This window comes from Delphinus delphis, chromosome 14, assembly GCF_949987515.2.
Source record: "Delphinus delphis chromosome 14, mDelDel1.2, whole genome shotgun sequence".
NCBI lineage: Eukaryota > Metazoa > Chordata > Mammalia > Artiodactyla > Delphinidae > Delphinus > Delphinus delphis.
In genome coordinates, this window is record NC_082696.1 from 1,582,659 (window position 1) to 1,596,596 (window position 13,938).

The window sequence follows — 13,938 nt, forward strand, 5'->3', positions numbered from 1 at the left end:
AGGAAAACGCACAGCATGGAGTGTGGATGGGCGGAGGTGGCTTAAGAGGTTGTAGAACGGGTGGCCACCTGGAGGCCACCAGAGGCCCTAGGAGGCACCCGGCCTTATGGCGAGGTGACCCAGGGAGCCGCTGCAGAACTCTGAACAGAGACGTGGCTCTTGCTTTAAAAGCTCAATGTCGAGAAAGCTGCAGTGGGGAGAAAGACCGAAGCAGAAACACAGATGGGGAGGCCTGGAGACCCTCAGAGCCCAAGCGGTGACCCAAGCCAAGCGAAGCTCAGATGCCTCAGTGGGCCCGGCGCTGCAGGCCTGGAGGGAAGCGGACGACGTGACACACCTCAGAGGCAGGACAGAATGGAGGTGTGAAAGGAAGGGGCACACAGCATGAGGACAACTGATACCTGTATGGCCTTGGCCTAGTCCTCCGATGCCTTCCAGAAACAGTGCTTTGTTTTACATACATGTGTAATTACAAGAAAACACTTAAAGATGGCCAAAACCCTGCTGATAATGGTTAACACGTGTTTGCAGTGGGACCCAAATGTTCACAGAAATGAAAATCACCAGAGAAGCTGCTTAAAAGGCAGCTGCAGAAGCCCCACCCCAGAGGCTCCAGTGTTCTGATCGAGGGCGAGATGAGGAATGTGCATTTTAATCAGGATTCTAGGTCTGGTGGCGCAAGTTTCAACAGGCAGCACCGTGCTGTGGGAAGCACAGGCAACCAGCAAGTACGAAGCAGCACTGAGCTTCCCGGGGTGTGAGCACAGGGCTGGGGAGACGGGACCCAAGCACACACCCATCTGCAGCAGAACGTAAACGTATGTATACATAACATGAATACACACTCACAGGGGTGTGTGTGTGTGTGTGTGTGCAACCATACGAATGATGCAAAAGGAAACATAAGCCAACCAGTGAGACAATCACAGGACCTAATCACGCAGGGAAGCTATAGCATATTTACTGTTTTCCTAGAGGCTGTAACCAGGGCTCAACCAGCACCTGACACGCAGAGACCTTGGACAAGAGACCGGCTTCCGGCAGCAGGACGGAGGGAGCAGAGGCGGCGGGTCCAAGGCCAGGCTGGACCTGCAGGAGGGGTCTCTGCCCTCCGTGTGGCTCTCCCCTTCCTGAAACTGATCCACGGATGAGGCCACAGAGCCCAGGAGAGAAGGCCCCTGGGTCCCCGCGCGGCCGCAGAGAGGGGCTCCCCCGGGATGGTCCCCAGAGCAAGGGTGAACCTGTGAGCTTCCTGTCTAGACACGGAATTGCGGGTGCATTTCTTCCAACATTTACACCTACCCTTCCTGATAAACCCCGGTGTGTCATTTAGAAACCTATGCCCCCATGATGATCATACAAAGTAAACCGGAACATTAAGCGAATCACCTGGATTTGCTGCTTAGGTAAATTTTTGCACTTTTTGTATGTCTGGGGTAAGATAGGCTGGTACAAAAGACCTAAGTAGTTTGAGAAACTACTAATATCTTCAGGTCTACGTCTTAGTACACAGAACCGTAATATTACTTAGATAGTCTGCGTTTTGATGCAGATGTTTTATTAAATATATAACTTAAACGAGATATTTTTCAACAGGCTTTTTCATCTGAAACGCAATAGCCTGACGTATGCTGGCTTTAGCCACTAATGTGATTTTCAGGCAAAACCAGAGCAACGCTTCCAGACCAGGGCTTATCTGAGAGAGAAACTCAGGATGCAAGCAAAGAGGAGAAAGATGATAACTATGAAGACGAATGAAGGTAAGGGGAAAGGTTGCATCTGTTGGGAAACAAAGGTAATTTTTTGATAGAAAATAAGTACTTCATACATGCTCGATCGTACACAGACACTTGCACACGCCACACCATTCCCGGGACTGAATCAAAATCCTTAACAACTGATGAACGTTTTCCAAACTCGCCGGCCGCACAGCCAGGTCACGCAGGGCCTTGTCACCGGCCATGCACCATGCTTGGGCAAGAGCCGGGCCTCAGTCAGCAGTCTAAACGGCGAGGATGACAAGACAGGGCCCACTGAGAAGAGGCGGCCATCGGCGTAATAGCCGTCCACTGCCCTTGCGGGCGAGGCGGGAATTCTAGTCTGGGTTTCACCGTGTGAGTCGTTTCCAAAAAGACCCTCCACTGTTTATGAGCCGCATCAGTCCCGATTTAGTCTCTAATCCAGCTGATGGGAAGACCACAGAACGAGGACCACGGCGATACCTGGTCTATTAACGTTCTGGTCACACGTGTGAAGAGCAAAGAAGAGATGTCGCGTCTGGTTCACGCAGCAAAGCAGCCCAGTACAGGACACAAGCCTATGAGCCTCACCGCCACAGAGAAACCTTTCCTCAGCACTGCCAGTCCCATCATACACTTTCTAGAACCTGAATTCTCCAAAGCAGGTATCCAGTAACCTCTGTAGTGAACACACACACGCGCGAGTGACAGAGATTCTCAAGAAGCGTCCTCTTGTTATCTGCAAAGTCCAGGCCTGAGCTCGCATGTGAACAAGTGGATATTAACCCCAGTCCTATTTACACACTGGACTCTGATGGCCCCGCTGGACGCCAGGGCTCCCTGGGACAACGCCCCGATTCCCGTGAGGTCAGCTCACCGTTGCCGTGGAGATAAGGTGCTGAACTGGTGCTCAGAGAGGCTGATCGGGGCCGCCGTGCCGTGTGGGAGCCCAGCTCAGCCCCTGCCCTTCCCGAGGCCCCAGGGGCTCCAAGCTGTAGCAGCCATAACTCTAGTCAGAAGGAAGCCTGAGCTAGTCCCAGGGGCTCGGGGAAAGGGACGGCTGGGCCCACAGCAGCTCAGCTCACTCTGTCCCGTGCCGTGAGCGGTCCCCTGTGCTCCATCCCACGTGAAGAGGGGCTTCATGTGCGGCGCCCCTTCTGCCTGCCTGAGAGCAGTTCTGCCCAGGGTCACCTCCCATCACGTCCCTTCTGGACCCACTGCCCTCCCCAGAGGACAGCCTGGCCAGGCGAGAACTGCCAGAACCCATCCAGGTGCTTCCGGGGCGAGGCGGGCTCCTCCCATCCAGGTGCTTCCGGGGCGAGGCGGGCTCCTAACCCACCGTCAACAACAGAGGCACCTCGGGAAACTTGGACCAAAGTCACATCACAGCAAGGTGGTTGGCTTTGAAAGGGACGCGAGTCTGACGTGCAGCCACAGATCTGGGCTAGACCCCTGCCAGCCACCTGGAGACTCTGAAAGGTGTTCTCACCCACAGGACGGGGAGAGGTGGGCTATATTAAATCACAGAGGGCTCTGCCTGATGCAAAGTAAGCTTTCCACGACTTGTAGGCTGTGGCTCCACAAAGGGCACCGTTTAACCTCAGTAACTCAACGATGGGCTGAATCTCATTCATCCAGAGGATAAAGAGGTCGAACGCCCTTTTTGTTTTCACACAGTGAGGGTGCAGGTGTCTGTGTGTACAGAGGCTGGTGTGTGTTTTCAAGCAGCTCAGATACAATTTGCTTACTTGCATTACTTTTTTCTGTACTTACGCTGAAATGCTGCATCCTGATTATCTAACCAGAGTTTGGATACTGAAATCTAAGAATTAAATAAGATTGGAATTAAAACTCCCTTTTATAGTTAGGAAACTTGGATAAATTGTCTTGTACATTTTTAGGTAGCTTCATTAATATCGGTAAACAACACACGTTTACAGTGCCCGTTTAAAAGGAGCTATTTGATTTATTTTAATCTCTTCAAGGGACCAACACTTTATAAGAATGTAGTTGGCACCTTGATGTTTTGTAATGTCATGTTTGAAGAATGGAATAGAAAGGGAAATGAGGAACTAATACTTTAAGGCTTTAAAAGGAAGAAAGAAAATAGAACTGGTGTTCTGTTCCCCCAGGGAGTGCAATTTACCATGATTTAGAGCAGAATCAAAAGACAATCATCTTTTGGCAATAAGTTTAATATGTGCAATAAAACAAAACTATCAATCCCGAATAAAACAGAAAAATGTTTCCACTGAGGGGGTCCCATAAAATTGTGGAACATCCTGAGATACAGAACATCTCTTGGATATAAAACAGAGCTATTTTTAATGGTTTAGGGAGGAAAACATATTTTTCTTCCAAGTGGGAGGAGGGTTTCAGAGATGGCAAAACCGGGGCCTCTAGGTTTTCTCCAGTTCACATGCAAACCTTAAAAAGACCGCAAACCGGAAGACCACTAAAGCCAAGGGCTTGTTTATCAGAGCCGGCTGAGCGGCTTGCGTGTGCCCTGGGTCTGCAGCCATCCGTAGCGCCTTGGAACTCAGGGCCCACCTCTGGAGGCCTCCGAGGGCCCATCTCCTTGGCTCGACCACAGGCAGAGAGAGAAAGCAGACATGCTCCCCTGCCAGCTTGGGATCTGAATAAGTAATGAAACCAAACGCCCGATGATGCCCCAGTTCGCGCTCTTGGTCTTCAGGAAGCACCACCCGCTCTGAAGCCGCTGGGAGCGGGCGCTAGTGCCCCCCGCCAGTGCCCACCTCCTAGCTGGCGAGGCTGGGCCTTGCGGCGGCACCGTGACCCCAGATGGTGACAGTGGCCGGAGTAGGGTGGGGAAGACCCTCAGCCTTCCCAAACTGCAGATTCCTAAAGCAAATGGACGAGGGGGTTCCCATGCATCACGGCTGAGGCCAACAAGGGTGTTTCCAAGGGGGACTGTCACACAGCACACGTCAAAGGACAACCCACTCCGGGACCTTAGAGCTCACGTTTCCGGGGGCAACCGTTGGAGGTGTGGGGCAAAGCCAGAACGCATCTCTTTCCCCAGAGCAGGGCAGAGACGCCGATGCAGGACCCATCTTGCACGCTGCCCGCCCGTGGACCCCAGCGAAGCCCTGGGTCCCCGCAGAGCCCTGCACGCCTGGTGCACTGCAGTGTCTGCACTGGAGAACAGGGGCCCACTCAGCGGATAAATTGTTTATGTGAAATAAACAATGAGACAACAGAGAGCACTCTGTGCTCTCCTGATGGAAAAGATAAACAGAGTCCGCCTGCCCATGCCACGCCCCACGGGCCGTCATGGGGGCCCCTCCTGCTGGGTGAGCAAGCCGAAGGGTGGAGGGGAACCCTCTTTACTCAAAGTCACCCATCTAAACGGCGCTCTCTTCTACAAAATGCCTTCACGGGAACATCTGTGCTTGACCGAGAGACTGGGGGCCACGGCTTGGCCGGTGACGCGCAGTCGGGACCTGCTGGATGGGTTATTGACCCAGCTCATGAAGAGCTAGCGAGCCGGGGAAACGGACTGCACGGGAGCCTCCGTCCCAAGTCTAGAAGGGATAGCTCCCTGGAACGCGGCCCCTCCACTCCCTGAAGGGCTGAGGGAGGAGCCCCCCGCCCTGCCCTGGGGACCTGCGGGCGTGGACTGCACGCTTGGGGTCTGTGTGCTGGGTCCCGTCACGAGGGCGGAGCTAAGCGTGCAAAACGAGCCCGGAGCAGACGGGAGGAGTGACACTGAGCGTGCGCGCAGAGGGAGGGCGTCGGGGGGCGCGTGCAGGTGGGTGTGCGCAGAGGGCCGAGACGAGGCCGTCTGCGCGCCAGGAGCTGGGCCCCCAGCAGACCCAGCAGTGACCGAGAGTTGAGAATATTTGAAAAGCAAAGTGTGCCTTCCCAGGAGCAGGGATAGGAAATAAGAATGTAGGTAAGACAGTGCGCGGTTTGCTCGGGGAACAGTCTGAGGTCTGAGGACGAGGGCCAGGAAGAAGGGTCTTCGGGGAAATGAGAAAGGGGACGAGCGGCAGGGTCAGGCTGGAAGACACAAGAGGGTCCATCCGCATCGCTCGTCCGCAGCCACCGTGGGAAACGCCCTTGTGTCCCCACTCCTCCAGCTTTCTCTGCCCCGTCCCCTCAGTGTGATGAAGGATTCGAACTGAAGGTTTAACGGCTGACAATGGCTGTAGGCAGCACAGGTGCATTTTAACAGGGGCCCGGCTGCGTCACCAGGTGAGCACGGACAGCGATGCCAGGCGCCCCCATGTCTCAGTGGGGCAGAGGAGGTCCCCTCTCTGAAGGACAGTGGTGAGGATCACGGCCGGGGTCGGGTGGTCAGGTGGCATTGCAGTTCCCATCCTCAGAGACCCTGCCCATGCCGTCTGGGCTTGGCTGTAACTGCCTTCTCCTCCTCTGAGATTCGGGGATGGGAAGTGCAGCAGCCCCACTGGCTTGCTGTGTCGGCGGAGCAGGACAGAGGGGCAACGAGGCATGTGAGGTACCAGCACGTCGTAAGCACGAGAAACGTTAGCCGCTCTATTATCACTGTTGCTCCAACTAACAAAGAAAGTGCATTCTTTAGTATTCTAGATTGGTTTAAAGGAAATCAGGCAGAAATCTAGAAGGTACTTAACGTACCGCAGGGCAAGAGGATCAGTTTAATAAACAGATATAAATTAATTTGATATAATTAAACTGTCACAAAATCTCTTATCTGGTAAAATCTCGTAATCAATTTTTATAACTTCCATAAATGGAATGATAAAGTTGAATATAATAAGATGATGCAAGAACATAAAGAAACAGACACTGTCAATTATATATTAATAGAAAAAAACCGAGTCACGCATTCTTAAGTAAAATGCAGCTTTAGGTTTTGGTCACTCACTCAATGTATATTGAACCATGTAATGAAAATGATGCTTTTCCTGCATAATGAACCAACAGAAGAATATTCCATTTATATTTATATTGAACTTCAATTACTAAAAGTCTAGCAGTGAAACTGTCATGGTATGTACATTAGATCAAACTTTTAGTTATTTATGTATTTATTCTTTGTTTCGTTTAGTTTGCTTTAGATAAGAATGCAGTGACACCATCAAAGTGGCCGTGGAGCACATGGAGTAAATGAAACAGGTACTGAGTGCCTCGCACGTGTAAATTTTCATAGACTCGGATTATTTTGTTTCCTTTACAGGGAGGTCCCTTCTGAAAACGACTATCACTCTATGCTCCAAAGTACATTTGCCCATATACGCACACGGCCTCCCTCACTACGCACGGCAATCATACTCCCCAAGTTTGGTCACGTAAGTAATATTATGTTATCTTAGTGCAAACTTGGGGGGGGGGTACGGGGGATAGGACTTTTAACTGATATGAAGAAACACCAGAGAAAAAAAGCAATGCATTCTCAGTTTGGCTTCTTCTATAAAGGAACATGAAAGCGTACCAACAAACAAGGTAAATTTTTAAAAACACAGAATAACAAAAAGTCACAACTTATTTATGTTTTGTTAAATAAACGTGTCTACTTCTACCGAAAAAGATTATTACTAAAAGTATCTTTTAAAAATAAAAATTAAGTACAAAGGAAACTCTTCCGACATTGAAATCTCAGTGACAATGGTGGTCATTCTGTAAAATCTATGATTGTTTGCCATTTTATCACTAAACTTAATAAAGTAAATACTATATTTAACATCTTAAAATACTCACTAGGGCTGACTTTCTTTGGACCCTCAGAAAGAGCATGTATCTGAACAACTGGCATTAAATAGAGGTATAACCTCATAATTTCCTGCCCCATGTCCTCAAGTCAACTCAATGTCACCTTTTTGTGTTCTACACATGTAGGCTGATTTAAATCAAATTACAGTGTAGGGTAACTTACGTAAACTGGAATTTTCTGAAGCGTTATTTTCAGTCCCACTAAGTACTGCAAGTCTGCACTGTTTTTATTAGTTAATTATAATTGACAGGTCATGTAAGGCCTGAAAATCTGGTAACAGAAAGTAATGGGTGAAATACAGATGTACTTGTTCTGTGAACTTATACGGAACTAACTCTGTCAAACCCTGAATAGCTTCCTACTGACAATTAGAACTGCTTTTTAAAACAATGTACATTTCCAATGACATTTTTACAATAATTTTATATTTGTTTCTCAAATTAACTTGGAGTACTGCCACACTGATGTTCCCCTGGGCATCAGTGAAATCCCCTGAATTTCAAGGTCCCCCAATAAATCTGAAACATTCAATGTTTGAACCAGTTTCCCATGTACTAGTCTATATGGTACAGAAGCAAACCAAATTAGGCAAGTTTGGAAATACGGTGACAAGACTGAACAAAACTAACTTGGTTTCTAAAGTTCATAAGAGAAATGTACAGGTTAATGTCTCTATGCAAGAGGAAAACGTATCCATAATGATAATTTCTGAGCAAAAAATGTTAACTATTCTATAATATGTTCTATAACTTACCATATTTAATAAAACACTCAGATTTGAACTGTATTCTGGTGGGCAAGCCACGGCATTAGTTGCGTGACTCATTGGTAGCCAGGGAAAAAGATGTGCTCTGCACGTAACTTCCAGAAAACAAGACCACTTTCCAGGTCCATTAACTAAGTCACACTGGGCTCCTTTTTACCTGAATTCTTATTGGTTTTGTTCTGTCGACTTTTAACTTGTTCAGTCCAAAGCGTGGGGTATCGTGATGCAATATCTAATGAACCAAGATAAAATGATGATTATTTTAATTCATCATGAAAACACAAAGTCTCTCAATTAAAGATTTCAGCAGGCAGTCGAAAAGCCCCCAAAATCAATACGATCAGTAAACACACATTGTAGAGATTTTTAAAAAATAATAAAATGATTGTGTGCAGGAAACAAAAGGGAATGACAACATACATTTTTAAAAACTTTAGCATATGCCTTTTTCTTTCTTTCTTCGTCCCAAAGTATAAATAAAAGTGATATGAGTCCAGACAGGCTCCACTGGAAAGAACAGGTTTTGGCAAAAAGTCCCAAAGTATCGAAACATACCCTTGTGTGGTAAAGATGGATATTCATGTAACACACGGGGTCGTCACTCAGTGGAAAGATTCAACACAAAGTGCAGAATGTAAAGCGTAACTTCTGCCTACAGCATTCTGGGAGCAGATCTTTGGCAGTAATATTAACAAATGTAACTGAATATTTACGGTGCGATCAGTACACCACGTGCCCGAGAGCCACACTGAGGCCGACCGGCTGGTCACACGTGCCTTTGTCCCCTATCGGCTTTGTGACGTCGGACACGCTCTCATCTGTGATACGACGTCCTGAGGGCTCAGTGGGCTCAAGTAACAGAGTCCATGGCATTTAGTACCAAGCAAACGTTAGTTGTCGTGATTGTCCTTGTTATTATTATTTTCAGGGCACGATGTCATCCTACCCTCTGATCTTTGATTTATTTATTATGTGCACTCCTTACACTTGGTCTTCAAACCTGACCCCCCTTTCGACCCGAGAATTGGTCATACAGTGGCAAATGCCTACAACAATGTGTTAAAGGCCAAGAGGAGGCAATCCATCCTTCTCGCAACCGCAACATTCAGTAAAAGCCTCTGAAACATCTCCATACATGTGACTTCACAAAACTGGTCTTTGTAAGGGTGGTGATCACATGACATGAAGAGTGGGCGGGGGAAATGGCATATGCTAGCGCACCCTCTGGAAACATATATTTCATGTTATCCAGGTAAAATCTCAACTCAGAGACTTGCACTTAAAGAGAGGCCTCTGCGTGTGCTGTGTGAAAGCACCGCGGCAACACTCAGGGGCCCTCAGGAGGGACGGCGGGGCCTCATAAAGGTGGAAAAGGCCAACCCAGCCCGTCCTGAGCACAGTCCTCGCAAGAGGACGTGGCTGCACCCCCAGGCCCGCGCCCCACCCCCAACACAACTCCCCACCGACACTCACCTTCCTCATCTCCTTGAGGCTGAGTCTCCAACGCTGGAGCTGAGGCATCATCTGAATTCAGAACGGAAAAGATTTGCAAGGAGACTACAATTATGAGAGTAAGTGAAGTAAGTGTGCATACAGGATGGACCCTAAGGCTTGCATACACCCCCACGATCCACCAAACCACAACCCGGCACTCAGCAAACCCTACAGAGGCTCAAAGCTCCAAACAGACCCCACGGGGACGGGGTAGGTGTGACGTAAGGCATCGGAGCCAAGCGGACGGATGAGGGAGGGTCCGCAGGAATGGGGGGCTGGGGGGCTGGGGGGCTGGCCTCCCTGCTGTGCCCCTGCTTTCCAGAGTGGAAGGCAGGGATGGAGACCCAGGCCCTGGGCTGTGCCCCGTGGGTCTCTCGACCCCTCAGCCCTCCTGTGTCGACACGTGAGAGGCTGGTGGGGAACCCGGGGAGAGCGTCAGAGGACAGAGGGACGAGCGTGGAGTAGAAAGCTCTACGCCATTTCACTGAAAACATTATTCCAAGGACACAGTCTTTATTGACTTAGTTGAAAAACACTCGTTGGCTCCCTGGTAAGCAAGCCTCTAGAAGCCCCCCAGGCAAGGGGGCCCCAGCCAGGGCCGCTGTTACAAGGCACACTGCGGGGGGCTCTCGAGAACCAGCCTAGTGTTTTTATTCATGTGATTTTTTTTTTTTTTTAACAATTTCGGGATCAAAATACAGCAAGCAGTGGTGGAGGGAAGGGGCAGCCACATGGCTAATGTAGGTAACTGTGGCCCATTACTATCCCAGCTCTCTGAAGAATAAAAATGAAGTTCTTTTCAGGGGAAAACGAAAAAGAATATTTTTAAAATTCTTGAACATTTAACCATCTCCAGAAAAACAGCTTGTTATCTGTCGAAATACTGACAAAATGTAGCATCATTTATCTGAAATAGGCAAGTCTAGTAGTGATAGTAGCAATAAACCGGAAGTATTTCGCTACTGAATATTCTATCATCTTCTTCCAAGAACGAAACGGGGAATATATTTAAAACATATCTGAAAGTCTTCACAGAACACACTGAGAAAAGTCTTAGCATATTTAAACACCCTTTGGAATGACAAGCAGAAAGTGCACGGTTAACGTTACACGTTTCTGCTGAGGCCTGAGCAGGCCACCGCGCTGGCGCCAGCAGCCCCCGTCTGACCCCTGCGTCCGGGCCAGTCTGAGTTCTCAGCCGAGCTAACCAGGGCGAGAGGTGACGGCGGGCGGGGGGCGTCCCTGAGGGACAATGAAGGTGCCGGCCCCCACTCCTGTCCCTCCCCCGCCCCTAACGCCAGCACCAGGGGCCCCTACGTTCCTGCCTTGGCCACAGGTCCCTGGGCAGCGTGGTCCTCCTAACCCACCACCAGGCTCTGGCCCCCGGAGAGTCTGTCCCGGTGCAACTAGCCCACTGGCACCTACTGGGCTCAGCCTTAGAAAACGAAGCCAAACCACGGGCAGCTGGGTGCCTTTCACTTTCCCTCCGGGGAGTTTGTTAAATGTCTCTTTTTCCCAGTCACCCAGCTTCGTTACTTATTCTCAGGTATTTCCTCTGACAGGCACGTCTGGAGATCAAGGGGCTTCAGTAGAAGGAATGTGTTCTTCCCTTAAATCCACTTCTGAGCCCACGTGCCAATTCCCTGGGGATGTTTTAAAACTTTTTCCCGTGGATTCGACCTGTATCACCATGAACAGATTGGGTGCGGGCGCCTGAAAGAGTGTTTCCCTCCGTCTCCCTTTCAGCCTTTGACTCCTGTTTCTCACCACGAACATGTATACTTCCTCTCCTCTAAAACGTACCAGAACGCTCACCCCATCTTCATCTCCCCCTTCCCAAACGGAAACCCTCGTCCGAGCCAGGGTCCTGACCCCACCTGCCGGTCCCTCTCTCGCCTACAAACTGGGCTCTTCTCCCCACCTGGGAGGGTCTCTGCCCAGGTCACACCTGTCCCAGCTTTCACACCCACCGTGCTCCACTCACCTCCTCCTCTGTGAAACCGCTGCAATTCCGCCCTCGTCTGCGCCCGCCCTGCGTGCTGTCTACACAGCTGACATTTACTCGTGTGCCAATCTGTGTGGACCTCATGGATTTATCTTAATGATACAAAGACTCTACAGTCTTTCCAGGGCAAGGACAGTGGCCACCGTGACTTCAATGCACACTTGAAAGACCTGGGCTGAATAAAACTGGGGTCTTTTGACTCCGTATCACTTTTCTCTATTACTGGTTCATATACTATAACCTACCTCAGGGAAAAAAAGTACTTAAGATGTTGGTACATTATTTTTATTTCATCTTAAAAATAAATTCTGACTTCACGGGTTGATATAAAGACAGAAAATGTGTCATTGGGACCAACGGGTGACAGCTGAGGAAAGGGCAAAGGGGTCACGGTGGGCTTGCAGTGGCCAGCGGAGATGCTCCAGGAGCTGTGGGATGATTTCCAAAGGAAATGCTCCCTGCTCCGTCAGGTTCCTGTGGGTACTGGTCCCAGAAGGAGTGACTGTCATAGATGGAAACAGCCGCCTCTTTCTCATGAGGAGAGCTCCATTAGTGACCTCCGACAACTGCTATGCTAGAGGCTCGTGCCAGCCCTGGAGTCCCCTGCACAGATATGGACCCGGGATGAGCCTAACACCGTCCACAGGCGGTCCCAACACAAGCCACGTCTAAGAAGCCCTGACGCGGACACGAGTGGGTTACCCAGCAGGTCACGTGCCCGGCACCTGCCTGGTCCCAACAACCCTAAGGGTCGAATAAACGTTTGCTGAATGAATAAATAATTAACAAAGAGCTTCCGCTCTCATTACCATCACTGATATACATTGACATTTTAACTTGAGAAGTTATTTTAAGGCATAGATTGGATTAGCTGTAGTAATATATCAAGGAAGTTCATTTTAAGATAGTTACCTGTTTTTCCTGTGCCTTCCCGTTGGGGTAACTTTTCATTTACGGAACCTAAAAGAGGAAAATAAGGGATAAAATTATTCTTGGCTCCCAAATGGTCATCAGTAATTGTTACACAAACATTTTATTCCATTTTGACTAATTCACAGGGCTTTGTCACTTTCTAGTTAAATTACACAAGCTACCTAGTGCCCTGGGGTGACTGTGTCATCTGAAATCACAAGCCCAAAACTAGGAAATGTAAGATTAACTCCCATTTCTCTGGCCGCCTGGCCTGTGACGTACATGAGAGCCTCTAGGGTACAAAATATAGCGGTTTCTCCGCATGAAAAATATGATACTAACCTTTTAAACGTACATCACTATGTGGGGATGCTTGAGTGAATTAGATTTTTTTTAAACTTTTAAAATGTTTTAAACTTTTTAAAAAGTAATAAAAAGTTATTCAACTAAAGATAAATAAAAATCCTGGTTTCAGCTGAATTCTGACTTATGGAAAACTGAGGAACCATCTTTTTGTAAGGGGAGTACAGCAAATACGCTAAGGTTAACGCATCTATAATAAAATTTTAACAATTATATTACACTGAAAGGTTTATATTACATATAGGAGGCACTGCTCTGCCTTCCCCATAGACTGAAACCGTCACGGCAGCAACATTTTCCTCACCGTTATCACACCTACTCACAGGAATAAGCAAATTCTGTTCAGCATTAATCTGGAGTTTATCTGCCCGTCCAGTTCAGAATATTCCATCCAGGATTCATTTAGAATTCCCCTAGTCATATGCTAGCAAGACTCCACAGCTAAAACATCTCATGAAATAAAACTTGAAATTCATTGCTTGTTTTTTCAATTTCGAATATCACATTGAAATACAGACTTGTATTTATACTAAAGAGATAAACTTTAGGACAGTTTGAGAATGTTTATCTTGTCTTGGAAATATCACGGTTCTAGAGCAAGAACTGTACGAGCAGATCGTTGTAGACTCAATCCTGAAGGACGGGGCAGACAGCGTAAGTCAGGGATGCTGTGCATACTCTCGAAGGGTTGACAGTAATGATGCTGAGGGCGTGGGTTCCCCTACACTCAGCCCAGGGGTTACAGGAAGGAGCAAGATACAACAGCAAACACTAGGTGGCCCGAGCGCGGTTCTGCAGGAGACACCGCCTGTCCTCCCCGCCAGCTGTTGTCTGAAATACCTGAATCATAGGCATCTGGACATGCAGTTCGGTCAATAGATGAAAAGGACCAGATTTTCCAAAGCAGCTATTGGTTATTTCCCAGCTGTGGCCGGTACCA

General features: G+C 48.6%; 1 protein-coding gene across 2 annotated transcripts in view; it reads right to left on the reverse strand.

Annotated features, from left to right (window-relative positions):
• SMOC2 (SPARC related modular calcium binding 2) overlaps window positions 1-13,938 on the reverse strand; it is a 154,179-nt gene that overhangs the window by 70,967 nt on the left and 69,274 nt on the right. Inside the window, exons 5-7 of one of the 2 annotated variants that reach the window (XM_060029625.1) lie at window positions 12,636-12,683; window positions 9,698-9,748; window positions 8,382-8,456 (exon numbers count right to left, since the gene is read on the reverse strand). In XM_060029625.1, coding sequence (XP_059885608.1) covers window positions 8,382-8,456; window positions 9,698-9,748; window positions 12,636-12,683 — 174 coding nt within the window. Of the gene's footprint in view, window positions 1-8,381; window positions 8,457-9,697; window positions 9,782-12,635; window positions 12,684-13,938 lie in introns of both variants that reach the window. The other variant, XM_060029624.1, reaches the window with a different exon arrangement.